Consider the following 25,393-nt stretch of genomic DNA (forward strand, 5'->3'; position numbering starts at 1 on the left):
TTCAACATCTGCCTGTGAGAAGTAGGCCTTGGTTTAGCTAAGAGATGGATTTGGAAAAAGCTTGCTTTCGCAACGGCACTAATCTGCTTATGAAAAATTAAAAAGGTTATCAAAAATTGATATTGGAATTGAAACAATGCAACAGCTTAACCAGCTGGGTGTCTTATTTACTCTCTGTCACATTAAGACTGCTGCAGGATGAGGTGTTCACTCAAAAAAAGATTACCTTATCAGGCAAAAAATCTCACACACACACTTTGTCCTCAGGGGCTAAAATCAATGTTTAAGCTAAAGTCAGTCACAGAGGCTTTAAAGGTGATGTAAGCAAAAGAGAAGCAGGACTCAGTTAAAGCTGTTTTTTTAACTATACGTGAAGATCAATTTGAGCTTGAACGTTTATCGTTTGCCGTACACAGTAGATTGGGGCACAGGATTTGAAAGTCCCATGTGACATGAGAGCTGTTACAGTTTTAGTTTTACTTAAGCTGATGTTTGAATAAACAGAGTTGTAATCAATTTATTTGTCTGTCAACACTCTGTCTTGATCTAAACAGTGCAGTGTAACCACTCAGGTAATGCTCCACTATCAAACAATGAGCTCAGGTTGTTTGTTGTTATCAGTTCCCTTGTTAAGTTGGAGTCGATGTTCCACCATGGCACGAGTTATCTTCAAATTATCAAGATTTTATGCCCTATCCACTCAGACAGGGTTAAACAAACACTGCATACATTTCAGCTGTTTCTCTTGGATGACTGTCCCTAAACCAGAGGATGCAGCTCCTCATTTCATGCTGTGTTTTTCAGTAAGTCCTTGTCAGCTCTTGTTTGCTATCAGAGTGTGACCTCTCTCTGAGGGCAGTGTAAAAAAAAGAGGACTCCAGCAAAGGCAGCATTTCATAATTTGTCTTAAAATGTAAATTTAATCTGAAACAAATCCTGAGCAGCTTTCGGGTCACTGTCTGACAGGTGGTGTGTTAGCTCTTATCCTGTTTAGGTTAAATTGAGTGCACTTTGGTGCTACAGAGACTTGCCCTCAGGCGTGCTGCCAGCGGCCCTCAGGGTGAGAACTTTGTGTGTACATACCTGGCTGGAGTCAGTCATTCAGTCAGCCATGGCATCCTCCAGCGCTGTGGAACCTTTCTGGCCACCTGCCTGTTCAGAGGGGAGGCAGTGCTCCAGGTCCTGCCTGCCCAGCTAACACACAGCAGCCCGCCTTTTTTATTTTTAAACCAGATGTGTTTTTACTGGGTACAGTTGAGATTCCCTCGACGCTACAAATATGCACTGCACTGTTCAGACTCTGCTGCCAGCTTCCAGAGGGGGGATCAGGTCTCACTCGCTCACTGACTGGCTGGTTGGTTGGCCGGCACGCTAACTGACTTAAGCACTTGTTAGAAAGATGTATGGTGTGCAGAGTGGGGAAAAAGACTTGCTGCCTTACTGGCTGCCACATTGTGCTTTCTGAGGCCTTCAACTATCAAAAATCAAAACACCATGGGTATTCTCCTGCTGTCTGGCTTCACCTACTCCAACGAAAACAGCCTCACTCAGCTGTCACTTTTCAGGAGTGTGTTGCATAAGAGGGGCATCATAGCAGCATATGAACTCTCACAAACATAAACAACTACAGCAGCAGAGCAGAAAATATTTTACCACCTCAGAGCTAACTTCATTGTAAAACAGATCGGCAGAAGTGAAACACATAATCCGGGCTAGAAGCAACACAGCTGCAGCTCAGAAACTGGCTCAAAAATCAGTGAGTGTGTATGCAAATGAAGGCTTATAATATTACTGCCCAGTTATTAAGGCATGAGTGGATCTGACGATAATTACATCTGTGTTTTCCATTAAGTTGATGTCTTTCCCTGATGTAGTTAAATGGTGTTTAGAGTTTTAAAGTGATTCTTTCAGCTGTCGCCCCGTCTGCATCAGATTGACTTGGATACAAAACAAAAGAACAGAATTACAGGAAGAGGAAGCGTTTTGTTGGTCCTTTAAAAATTTTGCCCCTAATTTTGCAATTTGCTCACTGGTGGGAATCACAGTCCGCACTGTGTGGCCCAATACATCACAGTACAGCACTGGTGTTATAACTGCTATATTCAAGGAATGAGGTGTAATTTCCCCTTAAATGAGAGATATTGAACACCCCCTTTAAGGAAAAGTGAAGGGTGAATACATTTACTGAGCGCACTCCAGTTTTGTTTCACTTTTTTTTTTTTTAAACACGTAAACCTGTTAAATGAAATTAACTTCAGCTTTTCTCTGCTTCATTTCAGCTGCTGTCTCTTTAAGGCTTAGCAAATCCTCTACCGTCCAATGAGCCAGGCCTCTGCAGGCCTGTTGGGGGCTGCACTATAGTCAGACCTTGGTGTTTGAGGCCCATCCTTCCAATGTGTCATGAACTAGTTAGGAGATCCGTATGTGATGATCTTATTGTTTCAGCAAGTCTCACAAAGATCTCATTGTTTTTTTTTTTCTTTTTTCTTGTAGTAATGAACCGTTGATCAGTTTACGGACAAATTCAGGGATTTCTTTTTTTTCAGATATTTTCAGATATTTTTTTCAGAGGTGTGTACAGAAAAAGAAAAAGTCATTTTAGGTACACAAAACAGAACAACTTAGGAACAATGAGAACATTTTCATTCACACTAATTCACACTAAAAGAACAAAAAGGACAAGACAGCACACTCAATTGACACAGAGTATCAACAAGTGGACAAGTGGTCTCGAGAAAAGGAAAGACAAGGGGAAATAAAAGGAAGAGAAGAAAGACAAAATACACCTTTATATATAATAATATTCAAATAAATAAATAAGTAAATAAATGAATAAATAAATAAAACCAGATGGATTTCTACAACATATGAATAAATGGTAATTGAAAGATCTGCACACATCAAATATGAACATCCAACATTATTACTTAATATCTGTGTAAAATATGAGAAAGCAAAACACCCCGTCTTTAAGACATTTTAAAAACAAGTACACATTTTTGTCTAAAAGGTCATAAAAAGTCATATTACATGCCTAAACCAAAACATTAACATATTTTATGTCAACCTGTACAACTGAACCCATAAAAACCACTCCTTTCCTCCTTAGCCTCCAGCAAGTTTGTAGCATGTAGTATGTAGTCTTTCATTTGGCAGCAACTGTCATATATTAGTCCCCATAGACCATGGGGTCTGTTGGGGTCCTGGACTCTGGAGTGACTGAAACCCTTTGTGTCAACTCTTTTTCTTTCTTCCTCTGTCTTGTTTCAGTGCATCTCTTCGCTTCTTTTTTTCCACTGCTGTCCAACAATGTCCAACTCTCTTCTCTTGCCATTATGCTGCTGTCAACTTTATCCTCAGTCAATTAACTCTTACTCATGTTCCCCTCATTTATATCATTAGCGGCTCTTCAGGGAGTCAGGAAGTAGTGATGCAGTGAGTCAAACTGACAGGCTCATCTGTTTAGAGCGCTGTATTATTTTTCAATTAAAATATCGATAATTTAATCATACAAGTTGGTACGAGGATATATTGCTGCATCAATATTTTGTCCCATCCCTGCTGCACACAGAGCTCTGTGGTGAAGAGACCTGGTTGGCCAGCAGGTGGTCCAAAGGTTTGTAAAGATGTTCTTTTGAGGAGAGTGCAGGCTCAGAACTCCATCATCTGACAGTGGTACAGCCTCTGTGAGGGATTGCTTCCTTTCTGAGGCTTCCTGTCTGTCCAGCAGAAAACCAGAGAGACTTTCTGCGAAGACTTCCTCTTCTTTGTGTTGTCTGGATCTACCATCTGACTGGCAGCTTAAAGCTGCTGTGAGGAGCCTGAGTTTGTGTTAATGTCAGCCTCTGTGTTGGAAAAGTTGTGCACATTATCACTTTGTTATCTTGTCCTGTAGATGCTAGGTTAAGTTTTCTCCCCCTGCCCTGTTTTAAAGGGTGAAATATGTCACTCATTTAAGTCTTAAAGTGCAGCTTAAACTGCAAACAGGCCGTTTCCAAAGTGTGACCATAGACCATCGTACGGTTTTGAAGCCAAAATTCCCCCGTCACAGGTGCAGCCATTGAAGCAGTTGTGCAGCCAGAGTCTGCACAGATGTGACAAAATACTGATTTTGTTTTCTTTCGAGAGTCTAATCACTTCTTGACTCTACCCCCCAACATATTTTACAAAACGGCAGCTATCAATTATCATTAAACGTGACGTATAACCTCATTTTTAACCTCTCATAACTGATAAAAACGAAACTTTTCAGAAAAAAAGAGGACCTGAATACAAAGCAGCCAAATGATATCTTCAAATCACCACAACAACCGGATATGAGAAACATTTCTAGGAGGTGTATTATTTTTTTAAAGTTTGACCACAGCCCATCTGGAATGACTGGGGAGATGGATTTTTTTTTTTTACCTTTATTGCAGCCAGCCACCAGGGGGAACAGTTTTTGTGGCGACCTCACATTAAGCGGAGCAAGATGACGTCCATGTTTTTTTTACAGTCTATAAGTGTGACACGTCCTCCCCAGCAAGGTTTTTTTAGGTGTAAGGCATCACAACAAAGAATCTGTGAATTTTTTTTTTTTTTTGTGGATTTTAGAGGAAACATCAGCATAAATTCACGTCTGTGTTAAAACGAGTAGAAAAAACCCCACCTTAGTTTTAAGGAGCAAGGGCTGAGTTATAGTTATAGACCAAGTCTGTGAGCTCTTCTCAGCTACACTTACAACAGGTATCTGTTTAAAGACAGTACTTCAAGCTAAATGTCATTAGATGATGCAGATTAGTCTAAGACTACATCATGGTAGATTATGTTGTGCCTTTTTAATCCACCTATGGTTATAAAGTCACAATGCTAGATGGCCATCCCTGAATCTGAAAGGTTGTCAAACTCAGGCATTATGAGTCAGACGTTGTTGACATTTGGGGCCAGGCCTTATTTGGACAGAAAAGCACTGCAGCCTTTGAGACAAGTATTTCTGTTTTTGTTTAGTTTGTAGAGCCGTTTATGACTGTGGTATTTAATGCAGTATCCAGTACATGCTAATCACAGCTGCTCCTTCCACATACATGCACATCAGGAGGTGGAGCATGGTGGGATGTAGCTCAGTGGAAGAGTTTCCTTCAGACATGTTTGTTTCAGACAAACAAAAACAAACTGCTCTGAATTTTCATGTGGTTTTTCAATACAACATGAAGTGAGAGCTCACAGCCTATTGTTTAAACTGACTGGAACATATCCCACACTGTCTCTTACTGTTAGGCGGTGAGATGACAAAAACATTATATTGGTATCCTAATAACTTCAGATGTTAAAGCTGGTCTAACAAGAGGGGTTTGAGGCAGATCAGATCTTGAAGTTTTGAATAACCCGTTTCTTCGCCACACTGAAGCCTGATTTATTCTTGCCTTTGATCTGCGCCGTAGATTTGCATCACCCTGTATCTGTGCAGAATCCTAAATATGTATCCTGACGTGCACCTCCTTGGAAATGCAACTGTTTACATAACTTAGGCCCAAAGCCTTGCTCTTGGTCCCCTGGAACAAAACATACTTCACTTACCATCTTACATCTCAACGTGTCAATTCAGGTGCAGCCACATTAATTCAGTAAACACATTTAAAACAAGTCCTGTTTTGTAAACTTAGATAAGAGCAGAGAAGCAGTCACGAAGTACAGCTCTACTTCTTATTGAAAAGTTAAGCATTGCTCATCCTTAATGCTACTCGTTATCTTTCAGATCAGAAAGCTGAAAGTAAGGTCACTAAGCTGCTTGGCAGAGTGAAAAATGCTATAACCAAAGTGGAAAGCCTCTCCCTCTCAGTGCTCTGTGTCTGAAGTTGTTGTTTGCAGACACAAGGTTAAATTTCTCAAACAAATGACTGTTGAAGCAGCTTCAGGGTTGCTATGCAACAAGCATCACTGAACTGAGTGTCGATGTGAAAGAAGAGGTTGATGCTGTGATTTAAACTGAAGACACTTCTCTCTGTCCACACTCTTTTATTCAGGATTTTCTCATCCATTCAGTCTAACACTCTGCACATAACCTGCAAAAATAAACGAAAAGGTGCGAGTACAATACAGGTTACATGAACAACAGTTACTTCCACTTAAAAACTCATCACAATGAGAGTTTATTATTAGAGAAGGGCTTCTGTAACAGATCAAAGAGGCCTGTAAAACCCCTAAATCTCCTTTTTGTCCCTTTAACTTTGATTTAATCTGCATTTTATTCAGGAGCCTTTGATTTCATTTGAAGTTCTTCAGTCACTGCTCTGTTGTAAGGTCAGGTCATGTTTCCTTTTGTGATTTGTAACACTGGCAATCATTCGACTTCTAAGAAAAACCTGTGTGTGCGTCTATGTGTGTGTTTTTATCCATCTGTGTTTGTGTGTGAGTATGATGCTGTGTGCACACTGGCGCCCTCTGTGACCAGCTAATCTTTCCTCGTCAGCGTGTTTGTTCTCTCTCAGCGGGCCCCGTTTGATATCTGAACACAGCTGTGAGAAAAGAAGGAGCCTGTGTGTGCATGTGAGGGTGTGTGTGTGTGTGTGTGTGTGAGTGTGTGTACTGGGGGTGGTGGGATTGTTTGTGATGTGTTTGAGACTTGATGAGTGAATAAAAGGAGCATAAGTGTTTGTAATGTGTGTGCATGCTTGCTTGCAGCCCTGTTGGCTGATTGCAGTGCGTGCACACTTCGCCAGTTGTTTTGTGAGTGGCTGTCGCTCTCTTTGTGTTTGAAGGAATGTGAAAGTGTTTAGTGGTTGTGGATTCTTAGGGACACACTCACACTGATACTCACACACCACTCCCGGGCTGGCAGAACAGAGCTCAGTGTTTGTGTGGCTCTCAGCGGGGCTGTCAGTAGTCTGCTCTGGGACAGTTGAGGCTTGGTTATTTAGAACTTGAACTCAGCTCCCTCAACCCCCCAAAGCTTTCTGGGAGTTTGACCTTGCTGGTTTGTTGGGACTCGCTCATCCTCTTCAGTCTTATGTCCCTGATTAGTTTTTTTTAACCTCCTGACTTAGATCGCTGTTTGCCTCTGAGTTTTTTTTTCCCTCAGTACCACTGAACTGTTCCTCTGAAGTTTTGTTCTCTTTCTTTTTTTATTTGTTTCTTTCTCTGTCTGACATAAACCCATTCCTCTTCGGAAGTTAACTAAATATTGTGTGTTTCTCCTATTTAATTAAGACAAAGTAAAAACAGACTCACTTCAGTTTGTAAACGTAATGTGGACAAAAGGTGGGTTTAAAATCAGTGCTCACTAATAACATAATGTTATATGTATAGCAGGCTCTGGTAGATTGGTACAACTAGTCTAAAATTCCCTTCACAGGTTAAAAACTACAGAAAGTCAGAAACCAAAAAGCAGAATCAAAATTCACACCTAATTAGATCAGAGGATCTCAGGAATCAAAGGCACTGCAAAAATCTGAAATCTTATCAAGTGTTTTTGTCTTCTTTTCAGTAGAAAATGTCTTTTTAGGCGTAGTATGAGTCACATTCGCTTGACTCCAGAAAAAATGTCTTGTTTCAAGTTATTTAAAGACAAAAATTAGGTCTGAATTGCTTGAAACAAGCAAAAAAAAAATCTGCCAAAGGGATAAGAGAAAAGTTACTTGTATTAAGACATTCTTCTAGTTTCAAGCAAATATTAGAGCAAATTTCTCTTGTTTCATTGGCAGATTTTTTGTACTTGTTACAAGCGATTCAGACCTCATTTTTGTCTTCAAATAACTTGAAACAAGACATTTTTTTGGACTGATAAGTTGAATGAGGCTCATATTGAGTAAAATAAGACAATTTTTACTTAAAATAAGACTAAAGCACTTGATAAGATTTCAGTTTTTTGCAGCGTGGTTCCCAAATTGAACTGGTTTCTCATACCAAAGCTAGGGATGGTTACCTTTCACATTTGAAACGAAATGGTACAGATGCCTGGTACCTGGCAGTCGGTATAGGTACTCAGCGGTACCAATTGTCAGTGCTTTTTTGTGTTTATGTGATAAAAAAATCGATTTTTTTCATAATGAAATATTACATTTTTTCAACTTAACATATTTATTCTTCAGTATATAACCTTGTAATGCTGTGTTCATGTCCAGCATGGAAAATCACAGTTTCTTCCTCTCTCTCACAGTCACAAAGATGCATTTAGGTACCTAAACATGGTACCTTTTGATTTTACGTGAATTGGTACCAGGTACTTTTGACATATTACGGTAGGTACCTATAGAAGTACCTAATTCAGTACCCATCCTGGACCACAGTCTAATGTTGTTCACAGATGTGTATCATATCCCTGATTTGATGGAGATTCAAACTTATTTGCATCCAACAGAGATATTCCAGCACATTACCTGCTTATTTCCCTTCCCTTTGCTTTGTTTTTCCTCCATTAGTAAGGTTTTTATAAATGCACTGCTCTTTAATATTCACACATTCCCTGTCTTTATGTGAAGCAAAGCCTGTCAGGTGTGAATTTCATGTTGTAACGACACATGCAGGTTGTTTCTTTGTCTCCAAAGCACTCGTACCTCTTTCAGTCAGAAGACTTAATACTGACTCCTATCCAGTTTGAGCTCTTTTCTGCCCACGGGGGAAAGTTGTTTTCATTTAAGTTCTTCTCAGCGTGACAGAAAAAAGGTTAAACGTATTATCGACTCAGAGGACTTCACCTCCATAGAGCTGATAAACACTCCAGGATCCATACAGAGCTGCCCCCTGAAAGTCCATAGTTCAGATTGTCTGTGGAGAAGACCCTGGTCAGCTCCCACTTTCCAGTCAAATCTCTGCACTTTGCAGCTGCTTTGTCCACAGATAAATGCAATTAAAAGGCTGGCTGTGAATTTTATCAACAGTCTTAAAGTGACCCTTCAGTGTTTTTTACAGCTCTTAACTGGAGACTGAATTGTCCCCAGAGGTCTCCTCTTCTCCCAAACAAATGAACCTGGTAATTAAAACTGGTACACATTGAATGAAACACTTGAAGCTAAGAATCAGTGTTTCTCCGATGGTCAGTGGAGACAGTTTGTCAGGACAGGCTGAAGCTTGGCTAGCTTCTTTGTTTGCTCAGCTCTTCAGTTAATCATTCAGAGTTTTCAGACAAACTCTGTTTATCAACAGAGATGTCCTCCTTTTCCATCAAGACCAGACAAATGAAAAGTTATAAATCCTGTGTAACTCCATCATACTGTGTTACTGTAACTAATACGTCATTCTCTTTTTGGTGCTTTTGATTTTGTGTTTCACGCCTAAAGATTCAGTGCTTCATTTTTATGTTAGCTCTGTTTTTTTTGTTTTTTTTTAGAGTTTGTGTCAGTGGGTGGTGACAAACAAACATTGGGAAACATTCATACACTACACAATAAAGATGACTTAACATATAAAAATAAAGTCCAATAGTGATGCAAAAACAGTCCTTCAATAAATTAAAACTAATCAGATCAAGAGATATGATAAATAATACTGAGGTAATTTAATACTGGGGCACCTGTGTAGAGCTTAGCAGCAATAAATGGATTATAAATTGAATTATGAATTAATGTGTACTGTGAATATTTAAGAGTCCCAGACTCAAAATCAAAACCTGTGCAAGACTATTAAAATCTAAATAATACTAAACGTGTTTTGAAGTGTTATGGATGGCCTGGGGATATGTGCTGCTCTGTAATCCACATGTTCTGGTCTCAATGCTTCTCAGTCTCCTTTGTGAGGAAGTTAAACAGGCAGTTAGCTGGGTAGGGCAATGGAACCACACATCAACACATTTTAGTATAAGATCCTGAGGGTGCTGGGTAGCTGGCGAGGTTAATCCTAAATCCTGTCTGTTTACCCATGTCTGAGTTTGTCTTCTTGTATGTCTTGGACGGGATGTAACTGAAATTAAATTTCCCCTCAGGGATCAATAAAGTTTTCTGATTCTGATTCTTTTAGTAAAACACAAAACCAGCACTAAGAAACGTGGAACTCAGCTCAAGAAAAAAAAGAAAATCTGCCAATTAGATGAGAGAAAAGTTACTTCTATTAAACCATTTTTCTATTGTAGAGAAACTTAACAAACACATTTTTTCTTATTGGCAGTTTTTGTCTTTACTTGTTAAAAGCATTTCAGAACTCATTTTTGCCTCTACATAACTTGAAATAAGACTCATTTTTGGACTGGTCAGGTATGATATGTAGCTTATATCAAGTATAATATACTTTTTTTCTACCAAAAATCAGACAAAAACACTTGATAAGATATCAGTTTTGCAGTGAATCTGGCCAAACACTCTTCCTCTGATTTAACTCTTTAAAACAGAGCTATATCCTCTGAAGACCAGCGTCCACATGTGCGAACATTCTGCCTCTCAGACCCATAATACCTCATTTTTTAAACTTTGACTGATTAGCCACATTCAGAGACACTGCCCACATCTTTTTTTTTTTTTTGGTGAAATCAAAACATTACACACTTTTTAGTAGAAAAAAAAAATGAAGTAGAATAAAACTACTAACAAACAACTGATAAAGAACTCATAACATAAATACCAAACTTCACATTCAAATAGTTTAGTTATTTTACTTGTTAGGTCTTACTTATCCCAAATAGCAAGGTGAATTAAAAATCGCACACCAAAAAAAAGTTTGGGTCTTAAGAGGTTAAAGTGCAATGTATCATATATGAGAAAAATTCTGACCATTATTTTACGTTATGTCATTTTAAACTGTTAAGTTAGAATTTTGATATGCGTGTAAATGAATTTTCCTTGACTTTTCGAGCCGACCTGAAGTGGACACTGGAGGAACTTCAGTATTTTACACTTCTACTTCTGCTTCATTTTTATCAGCGCCTCTTGTGTTGAACAGCCCCTTCGCCTTGTTTGTCTGATTCCTCTTTCACTTGAAAGGTTGTGGTTTCGGTTTAGGGACCTGTCTGAACCTCGCCTGGAGGTTCCTTTGTACAAACCTCGTGCTGCAAAGTTTAAAGGGCCTCACTAAAGCCTGTTGATCTGAGCCAGACTTAACCTGGGTTTAATGGGTTAGGAGGGAAGATTTAAGGAGGGGAGAAAACATGACAGAAGAAACAAAGCTTTGAAGGGGAGGTTTCATCTTCACTCTGTCACAGAAGCTTCAATTCAGAAAAATAAGACTCTTAAGAAAAACATGTGTTAACCAACAAGGCTTTTGTAACTCTTATCTCTTCTGAAGAGCAATCTGGCTTTGTCAATCTGTTTTAAACTCTCCCTGTTTATGTGAGGGACACTTCCAAATCAAAGCTCATCATCATCTTCTTTTATCTACACGTCATTGATGGAGTTCATTAAAACACAATGAGCTCCTCTGAGTCTCTGCGAGCTTCTCATTCAGAGCTGACAGTCAGCTCTGCACAGCTTTGGCCAAACTGCTGTAGCTTTTGTGCCGCCTGCAAGAGGGGGGTGCCTGTGGTTTGTGTAGCTAAAACCAACACACACACACGCACACACTCAAACACCAACACACACACAGCTGTTCCATAGATATTCAGACCACAGAGGAAGCAGAGCCGCAGCATTGTGTGTTCACAGCCAACCACAGTTCCCTGTCACGCAGCGTGTGTGTGTGTTTTTGTAAGTTAGTGTGTGAGTTTCAGTTGTAACTGTGAGTTACAGGAGCCTGCGTGTGCCAAACAAACCCAGTGAATACTCTTAAGTCATCTGTTATAAAGAGTGTCTTGTCGTTGCCTCCCATCCTGTGCACGGAGCAACGCTTCCTAACTGCCACGCTGCTCTGCATCATTATTTCTTTGTGGGTGACAATCACATGTTGCTGAGGCTGATTCAGTGTCTTCCTGTTTCTCTGTAGATCCACCGAGACAGAGAGGCGTCTTTTCATCAGCCTTGCAGCACTCAACACTCAGGTAAGAGCTGCTTTCTACCGCTAATGATTGAAGCTTTGTGTTGGATGAGAGGATTATAGACTTAAATGACTTTTTTGTACACTCCTGTGTTTTTTTATTCTTTAGTTTTACATGTTTTTGTGTAGTGTGATAAACCACCGCATGGTTATTCTCTCATCTGTGACTAATGTGCAGAAGTAGGTCATTTGTGCATCATTGTTTATGCTGGAAGAAGCTTCATCCTCTGTCCTATGGAGCCCGTTTGTTTGAAGTGACAGCAGCTGGATGTTTGTGTGCTGACTTTTTCAAACTGTCTGTGGAAAGTATCACTGACACAAAGCAAAGGCACTTTCATCGTTTGAGCTTCAGTATTTTGACAAGAGCCTCTTCTCGGTAAATTCAGTACTGTAAAGCCAGCTTAGCAGCCACTGTTTGCCTTTTAATGCTCAAAGAAGAACGTTCACACCACCAGTCTTCACTCAGCTGGTGAGAAACGAGTTAAAACTTGAACCACTTTGACTTTAAGTTACTCGGTACTGCTTTTGTTTGTGTCGGGATGAAGCCTCAAATCATCCCTGATTGTTTTTGTATTTAAAATGATGATGTTTAATTTAACTTGAATAACTTTAATTGGTAAAAAATATTCAAACTACCTTGGCATTGCCAGTTTTGTCATCATGAGTGGAAACTGAAATTGTAATCTATCTCAGAGAAAGATAACTGTTGTCTTTGTTGGTTTAATCTTTTGTCTATTTTTTACATGAAAACGTGGCTGGGCTAAATGCTACACCTGAAACTGAAACCTTACTGAACAGTTCTATATTTATACATTAAACAAGTTCAACACTTGTTGGAGGCGTTAACTGTATGACCATTTTGAAAAAGGGTGCTTATCTCTATAAACTGTCTGTAAAATAAACTTTGTTGCAGCATCTTCATAAAGCAGAGGGAAGCTCCTTACAAATACTTTCCATCTTATCGTCTCATCAAGTGTTTTACAAGTGATCAAACATCATGTGAAGTTTCATTTAAAGAGGCTGATGCTGGCTATAAGCATAAAGATGAAACGATACTGAGCTGCTCAGGGGGGAAGTCGTGGTTTTTCAGTTGGCCCAGTTGCCTCAATGCAAAAGGCTTTGTTAACACGACTAATTAACACATGAACTAGTGGTGTCTCAGGGGCCCCTGTCATGCTTCAACCATTGACATTGTGTTTATAATTTCAGGCGAATCAGGTTCTAAAATTGTAAACAAAACTTGCATTTTTACCTTTACCTCACAGTGGGAGATTCTCCCGATCGCATGTGCTCTCACAAACTGGAAACTCTCAGGGCTTTTTTAGCTTCTGCTGAAGGGAGAGGAGGCTGAGGATCTTACAGTTTAATCTGTTAGTTAGAATAGAACAGAATAGAACAGAACAGAACAGAACAGAACAGAACAGAATAGAATAGAATAGAATAGAATAGAATAGAATAGAATAGAATAGAATAGAATTGAATTGAACAGAAAAGAATAGAATAGAATAAAATAGAACAGAAAAGAATAGAATAGAATAGAATAGAATAGAATAGAATAGAATAGAATAGACTTCATTAACCCCCAAAGGTTATGCATCACGTGCTAACATAGTATAATGTGCCGCACTGGAATAGATTGTGTAGTTTATATACAGTGGCTGAAGTTCATTTAATTCACATGCTCCTACAAACCATTTATGGATGGAAAAAACAAGACCACACATATTTATAGGTTAACAACTGTAGAAACGGTTTGTCACCTACCTCATCACTCACAACTGACTCTTGTCAGCTAAGACTCCAGACTAAAGTTAACTTTTATCGATTGCTTGTTCCTTTTATCTATTTTAACAACAATATAGGTTAAACAGATATGAATTAAATAGAAATTGTAAAAAAATGTACCACATAATATTAGACAAAAAGTTAATAGAAAATGACAGTTACACGTTTACACAGAAACAGCGTTTCAGCTGACCTAAAATGAAAACTTTTGAGAACAGCTTCCAGAGTGAGATTTTTCTGAAATGCTTCCAACACTGTTGCCGTGTAAACAGTGAGCCGGTGTTTTCAGTGGAAAGACCAATGTCACACTCGGCTTCCCGTGAGCACATACAGCAGGACAACAGTACCATTGTTACGATCGTCGCAAACTACCGTGTTGTGCTTGTGCTGCTGTATCTGCTGACTGTCTTTCAACAAAACGTGCATCTGTTGCTCCACTTTTTCACTTAGTATTCCCGAATACACCAGATGATCGGCTCAACTCAACTTCAGGGGAGATCTCTCAAAAGCGGCTTCTGGACAAGACAGTTATAGCACCACCTACAGGCCAGGCAGATTTTTTCACTTCGTTTTAGCGTTTTCAGATGAAACGTTATGTAAATGGGACTTTATTCTCCTCACAGACTGCTACAAGAAAACCACCTGTCAGTCAAGTCAGCCATATCCTTAAATGAGCAAAACTCTTAAATTTAATAACTTAAAAAAATAAAAAGTTGTAAACAGAAATAAATAAAACACCTTCTGTGAGCTGAGAAATCATATACTCAGCCTCCAATAGGTTTTTTGAACCAGGCTGTAAACATGTTTATTACTGATGTAAGAAACTGCGCCTTTGCCTTGCTGTTTGTGGTTTCTGGTCTTTCTGCCACCAGCCTCAAGTAGAATCTCTAAAAACAAAACAGCACAGGTTTCACAGCCACTACAGGCAAGAGCAGGTCTTACTTAGCTCATTTTAACAAACTCTAATCAAAGCACCAGACTCAGTGAAACTGAGCTCTACATTTGGTCATTTTCAGAGCTTTTCTTTGCCAGGGAGCCCATTCGTTTTTTTCATTATTTGCAGACTTGACACATTCATGCCTTTCTGCACTGATCAGCTGCTGGTGTCTAGGATGTACGAGTCACTTATATAACGCTGTTACCCCACCCGCCGGCTCAGGGTGAAAACTCCCAAATATTAACTGCTGTATTAGCTCACTCCAGCTTCCTCTGATGAAGTCAGGGAAATTTTAGAAGAGCATTGCAAGAGCAAAAGGGTTACAGTTTTATAGCACCCAAAGCTGAAAGCAGTTGACACCAGCTCAGAGTCTGCAAGTGCAAATATCCCTAACCTGAGCGTCTTTAAAGAGCAGGAGGAAGACGGGTTACAAAAAAAGAAACCCACACAAGCCCAGGTGGAAAATGCAATCTTCACCCTGAAAGCCCCCACTCTTAGTACTGTCTCTCTTTTAGGTGACAGTGTTATCAGCTGCACCCCCCTGTCAGACAAATCCTAGCCTGCAACATTTTGGATCCTGACATATACGGGTACATAGATACAGACACAACAAGAAAGGAAAACGGATCCTCTGACCTTCACGAGATGAGCCTGTCTGCAGAGGGAGCAGTCTCAATAAAAAAGACCTACAGATCGATGAGCTGCGTGAGGCCCAAAACAAACTGCTGTTTTATCTGTGCTGAAAACAGATGGACCATCACTCTGTCACAGAGGAAGAAAAGAAACATCATAATGGATCAAATGAAGTCATACCGCCGTAGAGAAGAAGAAACAAAGAGGGGATGTCAGGGTACTGAAAGAAAAAAAAAGTGTCACACAGAAATAAAGTGGAAGGGAGGGTACGGGTGGGATTTCCTCTGAGGCGGCTGGAACAGGTTGACATCACTTCCTCTTTGGTTGAAATATATCTTCTCCCAAATTTAACTCATCAGAGTCTCTCAGTGTCTGTCTCTTTATTCAGGTGATTAACATTCATCATTTCAGTTTGCTTGTTTGGGTTGTAATGAAGTTAAACTGGCTTTATTAACACACAGAGTGCCCTGAAACTCCTCACAGTGAGTGAAACACCAGTAATTCTCCCACCAGCCTCATTAATGATTATTTCATAATTAATACCTACTTAACATGAGCTTTTTAGCTTAGTCCCTGTGATGTTTTGAATGCTAACAGCTTTTATTTCTTGTCAAGTGATGCTGTATTAGGTAAAATCACACTGGTTGCTGGATCTTCTTATTTTAACATAAATTTACTCAGGAGAAGCTTCATTCATTTTTAGATTCATGATTTGAGAAACTGCCAATAACCTGCAACCCAAAGCTGTGAAGATGTAAAATGTACATGTAGGTGAAGTTAATCAGAGAGATGATAATTTTTACTCAAGAAAAAGTGAAACACAGCATTTATAAACCCGAGCTGCAAGAATATGAATCTATGTGATGCTTTGAAGCAGGCTGTTAGGAAGTCAGGGGATTGACCTGCTTTTGTCAGGGTCAGAGGTCAGTGTTAATGGGTCAACTCAGGATATTGAGTTACAAAACCACCCTGGTCAAGGTCAGGGGTTGGGGAGCATGATTTATAGTCCAACCAGTTTGAAGTTTCAGCCAATAGATTTCCTCTGTCCGGTTCTTTATGTGTGCTTCATATCCTGACATAAAAAAAGACTCTTATTAAATGAATTAACAAGACAAAGATTTCAATTTGTGGAGAAAACACAGAGTGTTATCTGTGGTGTATAATGTGTGCGTCTGCATCCTGTAATGCAGTGGTTTGATGTGTTTTCAGAAGGCCACAGTGTGCATGCTTTGCTGCCTGTGGCTTTACATTCACGCTAAAGTGTTGTTTGTAATGTTGCATGCTATGACACTTATCAGGGCTGAATCTGCGTCCTGTTGGGCTCAGCTGGATTCAGAAACCTTTATTTATATAGGAGGAGACACGCAGGGTGTGTCCTGGCTTCCAGGCAAAAATAATACACTGAGCATGGAAAACAAAGATATAAGGGTAAATGGTGGTTGCATGAATCAGGGTTAACATTTAAATTACAGTTTGGTTAAGTAGTGTGGCAGGATCTGTACGCTTCTGTGCAAGGAACACCGTATATACGGGGTATATACGTTTGTTTTCATGGAAGGCTCAGTGTCTTGACTTGTTTGCAAGAAAGTGCATCTCATTTCTTTAATGTCATCACATTTAATAGATTATAATAGATTTAATCTTTCCTGGATTCCAAGTACTGATCTGGTGTTACTTGGAAACCATTCATGAAATAAATCAGTGAATTTAGCCTGAATTGAATTATATCAATCTCCCCCCACAGTCTGTCTGGAAACTGCAGAGGCATCACTCACACTCTCCCCCTCTGAATATGAGCTGACTATGCGTGCAAAGCGACCCAAAATGTGCTCTCTTTTTGTGTCTGTGGCTTTTTCTAGGCTGTTACAGCTGTTTCAGAAACAAACTGCACCTTGCTCTTTGTCAGCTATGTGTGCCACAGATGAAGTGTTTCCTTGATGGTAGTTGAAACTGAGCCACTGCTGTTTGTGACCAGTTGAAATTTGTGGCTCACTATGGGCAAATATAAGACCCCCTTGGATATCTTTGCTAATCACTATAGCTGCTTTCAGTCTGCTAATGAGTGTTTCCAAGCATCCTTGTTGAGTTGAGATGGATAGATTTTTTTTTAAAAATTCAAGTTGTGGTAAACTCTACCCTGGCTCCAAGAGTCTATCCAGGTTGCCTTACACTTCGTTTTTTGTGTCTTGATGCCAGATTAGTACCGCTCCCCTTCAGAAGCTTTTGTAACTAAATCTGTTTTGTTTTTGGCTTACTTCACCCCATTTTGGCTCAACACAACAAAATACAAAGACCTACTTAAATGTTATACAGTTAAAACAGTTTCATTAAGCAGACATACAACCCAAGGGAGGGAAAACTTTAGCTAGTGTGACAAAGCGCCAAAAGTTATTTGGCTGCAGGTGCTGCCATCAAGTGCAAGATGGCTTTTTTTTGTTGTTTTTTTCTGTGTAGAATAACTAACCATGATTCGTCACTGCAATAATATAGTTCAACCCTCAAACTTATATATATTCCCTAAGAGCTGGGTCTGAGACTTTCTGACTCATTCTACCCCTGAGGACAAAGAGGAGAAGGCTCAGATGAAGTGTCTCAGTGTTCCCTGAACAGATGAGTCTTCAGACATCTCATAAAGTTGAAAGGGACTCCACGGATCGTGTGGAGTTAGGTAATTCATTCTACCAATGTGATGTTGTATACATTACATTGCTGTATTATTTGTTTATTCATTTAAGTGTTTATATATCTTACCATTATTTTAAAAAAAGTTACAGGCAAAGACACACAGAGGGAAAAGAAGCATCAACAAGCATTAAGATTTTATGGAAAAGTTCAAGTTAGTCAGATGTGTTACCAAGTTTACTAGAAACAATGACATTGTAAAGAGTCAGCATCAAGGTCTTTAATTTTAGATTCAAAAAATATTTAGTGACACCAGCACTTTAAGTTCAGACGGCGCAGAAAGCCCTAAAGCCCTAGTCCCAGTTTCCATTCGACCTTATGGCACAGAGAGCTTAATAAAAAGACAGAACTGCAGAGAACTGGATTGGTCAAATCGTCCCTTTGTCATGAGCTCTGATACCTGATTGAACTGTTTGAGCTAACCGGCTGATATCCAGCATCATTAACTGTTACATGCTGGATGGAGTCGGTCGTGACCCCTGCTTCAATGTCAGCCTGAAAGAGTAACTGACGGCTGGTCCCTGTTTATTCTTTAGCTATGAAAACTGAGGACAATAAAGCATTAGTCTATTTGTCCAAATAAATAAGGTTTTTATCTCAGTGTTTAAAAATCTGACTGTGGAAAACACTTCAGGTAGCCTCAGCGAGGTCTTATCTCCTCCAGCAGTTTGAAACTGTGCAGAGGAGAGTGATTTGCTGCATGGTGCCATGATGGATACTTCATCTTGTCCGTTATTACTCACGACATTCACTGTTTGAGACCCAATGATTTGTTTGGATCATATCTGCTATGAAATTCTTCCTCTGCCATATTCATCTTTCAACATGCATTTATCCTCCTGAGTTCTGGCCAGTGTCCCATTTTACTGATATTTGTCATTCATTTTATACCGCAATGAGAAGCCCAACGACCGTCAAGCCGCCGTTTGCATTTTGAACAAGATCACCTCTGTGGTGTCAGCGACTGAAAAAGCTGTGACAGTTTCCAACAATCTGTGTACAGCTGGAGAAATTAATCAACTGATTTATGAGATGGTTGGTGAAAAAAAGTTATTCCCAAACTGAGCTGATAATTTATTACTTGTTCCAGTCGTTGTCAGGGAGAAATGACAGACATTTGCTTGTTCTAGCTCCTTAATGTGAGGCTTTTCTGCTTTTCTTTGTGATTTATGGCAGTGAAGTGAGTGTTAAAGAAAAAATACGCATTTTGAGGATGTCACGTAGGAGATTCTGAAACTGTGATATGATCTTTGTCCTGTTTGCATATATTTATCTATTTATCTACTTTTTTTGTGTAGTATATTATAAAAAAAAACACAAGATATGACTCTAGACCCAGGGTCTTCAATCTGTGGCTCTGGAGCCTCATGCAGCTCTTTGACTCCTTTGCAGTGGCTCCTTGTAGCTAAAAAAAATATATTATTAAAAAAGAGAATTTTTATTTTTCTTACAGAGGATAATAATGATTAAAGACACTGACACTAAATAACATCATGTGTCAACATTTTGTCGAATTAATCATGCATCACATCTGTCAAAACAAGCTTTCAAAAAAATTTTCAAGATATTTGAACATTTTTTGAATTTTATTTTTGCAAATTTAGAAAAGAATTCCAGTTTTTTTTAAGTTTGTAGATTTTTTTTTAATTTAGCAAATTGCATTTTTGAAATTACAATTTTAATTTTTTGGGGGGAAAATAATACAGTTTGGCTTTTTTTTTTTTTTTTTGAAATTTCAACTTTTTTATGTTTTGCAAATTTGTCACATTATTTAGATTTATTTTATTTTTTTGGGAAAACTTTGCAACTTATTGAAATTCCATACATTTTGCAAAGGTATAAAATTTATAAAATTATTGTTTAAGAAAAAATTAAAAAAAAAAATTTGCAAATTTATTGAGAATAAAAAACCAAGACATCGCATGTACAATTTTATAGTCACAAAAAAAAAAACGTTGTGTTTCAATAATTATTTACTAGATTTTTACTATGTGTAGAATTTTATACTTTTTTTTGTCTTTATTGGGACCATACAGTAGATTTTGTGGCTCCTGAATGACTTTAATCTAGCTGAGCGGAGGCAAAATGGCTCCTTTGAATGTAAAGGTTGCAAACCCCTGCTCTAGACAGACCTGTGAGTCAGACCATGAAGACTTGGTGAGTGTCGTTCAATGACATGTTGTGGTTTAAATGTGTCTCCTTTTCCTCTACAAATTGAGCTCTCCTCTATGTCGATCCTGCGTGTCCGCCTCAATCAAAGTCAGCTGAAAGATAAAAAATCTGTAGCATATTAGTCACTGTAATGTGTACAGGTGTTCACGTTCAACCAACAACCTCAACCACCCACTGACACATCAGAGGGCCTTACACCTGTTCTCTCTGCTGATCCTCTGAGTGTGTGTGTCTCTGTGCGTGTGTGTATTTAGGAGAGCAAAGACAGCTGTCAAAGCTCACAGTCCCCTGCTAGTTTTGGTGGACAGGTGTGAGGGGGTGGAGTCAGTGAAAACTCCCAGAATCCACTTCTGTCACCCCAACTTACCACTCCCCCAACACCCACACACACACACACACACACACACACACACACACACTTCACATTCAGTGATGCTCCTTTCACAATGGGCTTAGATTTGATTTAAAACCATGAAGAACAGATAAAAATGCATCTACATCAGCGCCCTAAACCACCCTGGTCAAGGTTAAGCTCCGCCAAAGCTCTCGAGGTCAAAGGTCAGTCAAGTTTTCTGGTTGTTCAAGCCATTTCTTCTAACTTGGTGTAAAAAGAACTATACTAACTTAATGTTATGATGGGGAGATTTATATGTTATCCTCAGAGATTAGATCTGGGATTATTTGACAGGAGAAGATATATTTCCAGCAATAAAACTTGTGACCTTTCTTCTGCAGACTTTTTTTTTTTAAGAACAGATATAATCCTCTTTCTGTCACACAGTGGAAACGTCTCTGTTCTGCTGGATTTAAACAGCTCTTCAGCCCTGGTCCAAACATGAATTCACTAAATAAGATTTGAAAAGCTGACAGAGCTCATTATGTGGTACTTATTTGCTCTACCAAGCCATGTAATTAATATTATTGATACTTTGCAGCAGCAGTTTTCAGATCTTTGACGGGTAATGCAGAAGTTAGCATTTCAATCAAATGTTTGCTGATTAGTTCCCTCTCTCAGGTCAAAAACATCTTAATCAGGGGCTCAATTGATAAAGTAAACACGGATACTTGGCTGCAGAGCACGAGAACTTGAGAGCTGTTAATTAAGATGTTCTTGAGTTTTGATATTCAGATGTGTGTATGTGACTGCACTGCTAGTTTGGCAGTTGTGTGTTATAAAGTGAGTGTAAAGAGCAAACAGTTTTAGAAAGTCTGTGACCTCTACACCATTACAGTTATTATCAGACAGAAAACGGAAAAATATATATATATATATATATATCAAAATCATTTTCTGTTTCTCATTAGAAAACTAGAATGAGGCTTTGCAAAGACTTGATAACTAAACAAAACTGAACTGTTTCCTTTACTTATATGTCTTCTTTTCCTTTATGTCACTTTACTTCCCACACATCCTGATACATCCTTTAGTATCTGTCTTTTTTGAAAGATTGTGGTGGGTCATTTTGTGTATGTGTTCTATCAAAGTGGTTCATTTTCCAAAATGACACGTATCAAGCAATTTCAATAATCAGTCATAAGCAAAGTTAAGTTTTAAGTCAGTATATAAAAATGTCAGACAATTCCTACCAGTGTCTGGAGAAGGGGATCAAATGAATGACATCAAATGTGCTTTTATGATCTTTACTTTTACATTTATTTATACAATTGTAAAGATTTTTTAGGGGCTTTGAATGCCTCTGTTTGGAAAGGATAAAGTGGGGAGTGTCATACCTAACCTACAAGGCCACATTGGCCTCCTTAATACATTTATCTTAACAGCATCAAAGTATTTATTTTGTGAGATACAGCATTATCTTTTTATTTTTCATAAAGATTACATTGTTACCCCTAAATGCTTCAGCTTTTGCGATGTAGTTGCTTGCTGTCATCAGTCTAATTTGCTGCACCTCTAAGTGTTTGTTGAGTTAGCTCATATTGGAAGGGCCTGGTTGATGTTTTGATTCCATTTGATATGAACAAAAAATGTACAATTGTATGGTAACGGGACAGTAAGACATGCGTTTAAAGAAAAAATACAAAGAAGTCAATTTGTACTTAAAGTGATCCGATATCCACACATTCACATGAACAGCCTTGTTTTTTTTTATTTATGTTTTTATGTTTCAGCTTATTTATTTATTTATTTATTTATTTATTTATTTATTTATTTATTTATTTATCCATATATTTATTTATTTATTTATTTATTTATTTATTTATTTATTTATTTATTTATTTATTTATTTATCCATATATTTATTTATTTATTTATTTATTTATTTATTTATTATTATTATTATTATTATTATTATTATTATTATTATTATTATTATTATTATTATTATTATTATTATTATTATTATTATTATTATTATTAATTTATTTTTCTGACAGAAATTTAGTTTTTATCTGAAATTACCACATCTGGTAAATTTGCATCAGGGCAGTATCCCAGTAAGAAAAATAAACATACCTAAACTGACCTCTAACTTTTATCTTAAAGAAAAAAACAGTAAAAAAAAAAAAAAGACAGAAAAGAGAAAATAAAATTCAAAACCTCCACAACCCTACCCTTCATCTTCTCATTACTTATCACAGTCACAGTCACCACACTAAAGCTAAGACTTGATATACAGAAATCTGTCATGATGAACCCTTTGTTCTCTCTCCTGATCCCTGACAGCCTCGTTCCTCTGAGCAGCTGACTGCAGCTCAGCGCTCTGCCTGCACCCCTCTGCCCACACATAAACAGCCCTGATCTGTATTCATTACAGCTTTCAATCCGTCTAATTCCTCTATCAATTGTTTCCCATTTTCCCACCACATCCAAGTTCTTAAAGGCCTGATATCCTGCGCTCACACGCAGACAGATACACATTAAGAACTTCCTCCGGCTCACATAAACGTGGGGAAAATATTCCTCTGGGATAAAGAATAACTTCCGCTTCTTCTGGCAGAAATAGAGCTCAGAAATGATGCAAAAGAACACAGTCAGTCAGTGATCTCATGCAGCTGTTCTTGGCATGTGGCTTAAATAAGCTCACTGGTGTACCAGACCATCTCAGTACAAACTTCCTCTTTTAGTTTGTCCTGGGATATTATCTGAACATGTCCTTACATGTATAAAGTCTGCAGAAATTGTTGGGCTGTTGCATAATAAATCCTGTATTTAGTGCAGACTTTGGAGAGGGTTGCTTTTTTATTAAGGGGGGCTTAAAGAAACGTCTGAAATAGTTTTTGTCAAACCAAAAACGCCTCATGTGGGTTGCTTTTTTCTACCTGCTGTGGCTAAAGAGAGATCAGACTTGTAGAGAAGCACTTCATGTGATTACAGGACGAAGGTTTTCAAAGCAAGAGCTGATCTGAAGTTGATCTAGTGTCTTCAAAATGTTCTTTGTGTGTTATCACTGACTCTGATTTAGATCTTAAAGTGTGTCTGTGTGGCTGATGTTTGCAGACTTTGATCTTAAAATTGTCCACCAGATATCTGTAAAACCGCTCTGATCAAACTTCTATCGACTGAGATTTATGTATCGTCTATTTTTAAGCTAAAGCAGTGAGCTTCAGACAGTCTCCATAGGTCTCTGCCGTCCCTGAGATGATTGATGTGATGCTGCTCTTTCTTAAAAGCAGCTCAGAACATCAATAACATTTAAAGTTGTCATTTTCCCTGAGTGGGAATCTGACTCCAGCTCTGCACTCAGACCTTTTACACACACAAACAGTGGCTGTTTTTCTTTGCAGTTCAGCACAGAAGGCTTTGGTAAGGACAGGCGGCCATTGATCGGCCAGGCTTTTTTCACACGTTCTCAGATTCCCAGAAGTCTTTTCACTGATCTCTGACAGACCTGCTTATGTTTTAGAGAAGTGAGAGAAAACACATTATTCTGAAAACATGGTGTTTTTCTGTTTCGACGACTGAATGCTCCCATTGAAAGAATATTAGGTTACAGTAAGTGACAGAGGGACTAAAAGAAAACTGTGTTTGATTATTCTGCTGTTGATTTTCATGATTTGTTCATTCATCTTTGGCTTTTTGAAGCCCAAAGTGATGTCTTCATATCCCATCTTGTCTCAAACCAGTCATCTTTCAATCAAAGGCTCTTCGTATACTGGCATAAATGACTTGGAAAAGCAGCAAATCTTCCAACTTTTTAAGTTTTAAGGAGCAGGTGTTGACATTTCTGCTCGATTGATGGTTTGAATTAGAGATAGACGGATATGGATTTTTTGGGGCCGATGCTGATATTGATTATTTGTAGGCAAGGTGGCCTATATCCAATATTTGAAGCCAATATTTATTTGCAGTCAAAGTGAAAATATTGGCATAAACAATTTTGAACAATACAAACTCCAACACTTAACTGCATTCAAATGCTTTCAATCATATGTTTATTAAACAGCCTCCAGGCATAGCAGCATGTTTTATAAAAGTAAATGAAAACTTAAAAAATAAATAACTAAAGTTTTCTTCAATGAATAAAGTTTTCTAAAATTTCTACGTAACTGCAATAAAACTGGACAGAATTGAGTTTGTGCTGCCTTTTACAGGCATGCAATGCAGTCGAATTAATTTTCTGTTTGGTTTTACATGGCTGATTTTAAATGACCATCTAGGGCTTCCATAGTGTAGACAGGGAGAATTCTGTGCAGAGAAGCATCAGAGCAAAAACAACACAGTTTTGACTAGGTTTCATATCGGCCATCGGGATACAAAAAAGGCTGATGCCGATATGCCCTAAAATGCCAAATATCGGCCCTGATACTCGGCCTGGCCAATAATCAGTCTATCCCAAGTTTGAATAATGATTGATTATCAAAGCAGAAGACGAGTTTTTGATGAGATTTTGAGTAATTTTTACTTAAAAATCTCACCCTACTCTGTTTTTACATTCAAATGTCTCTCATCTCAAATCTTTGCTGTTAAATGTATGAAAACATGTATTAACATATAGCTGTACTGTCGTTGTGTCTTGCAGGATCCTCACAGTCCTCACCCTCTCCCAGTTTGACCAGTCGATCCACCAGTGCCACCAGCTGTCCCTCCACGGCTCACAGAGACTCCGGCAGCGACATAGAAAGCTTCCTGAATGCAGACACAGGATATGACAGCGTCTTCAGAAAGGTCAGAGTTATTGCTGCTTCTTAGTGAAGACGGCTCTGTGGGAAAACTTTGTCTTCAAGACAAACAAACTGAACATTTGACCAGACGTATGTTTGGCTTATACGCTGGGAAAAAACAATGCACTGATGTCAGTGTGTGGGTGATCCATCCTGGAAGCTGTAAAAAAAAAATATTGAAAAATTCAAATA

The 25,393-nt window shown here is 38.5% G+C and overlaps 1 protein-coding gene across 1 annotated transcript in view; it reads left to right on the top strand.

The window, feature by feature from the left end:
- Nucleotides 1–25,393, top strand: part of akap13 (A-kinase anchoring protein 13) — a 140,945-nt gene that overhangs the window by 55,560 nt on the left and 59,992 nt on the right. Inside the window, exons 10-11 of the mRNA XM_074666000.1 lie at nucleotides 11,821–11,875; nucleotides 25,060–25,205. Of these exons, the coding sequence (XP_074522101.1) occupies nucleotides 11,821–11,875; nucleotides 25,060–25,205 (201 nt within the window). The remainder of the gene's footprint in view (nucleotides 1–11,820; nucleotides 11,876–25,059; nucleotides 25,206–25,393) is intronic.

Source organism: Halichoeres trimaculatus, unplaced genomic scaffold, assembly GCF_033239565.1.
Source record: "Halichoeres trimaculatus isolate MK-OKI-2021-1 unplaced genomic scaffold, fHalTri1.1 fHalTri1_scaffold_3, whole genome shotgun sequence".
Lineage (NCBI taxonomy): Eukaryota > Metazoa > Chordata > Actinopteri > Labriformes > Labridae > Halichoeres > Halichoeres trimaculatus.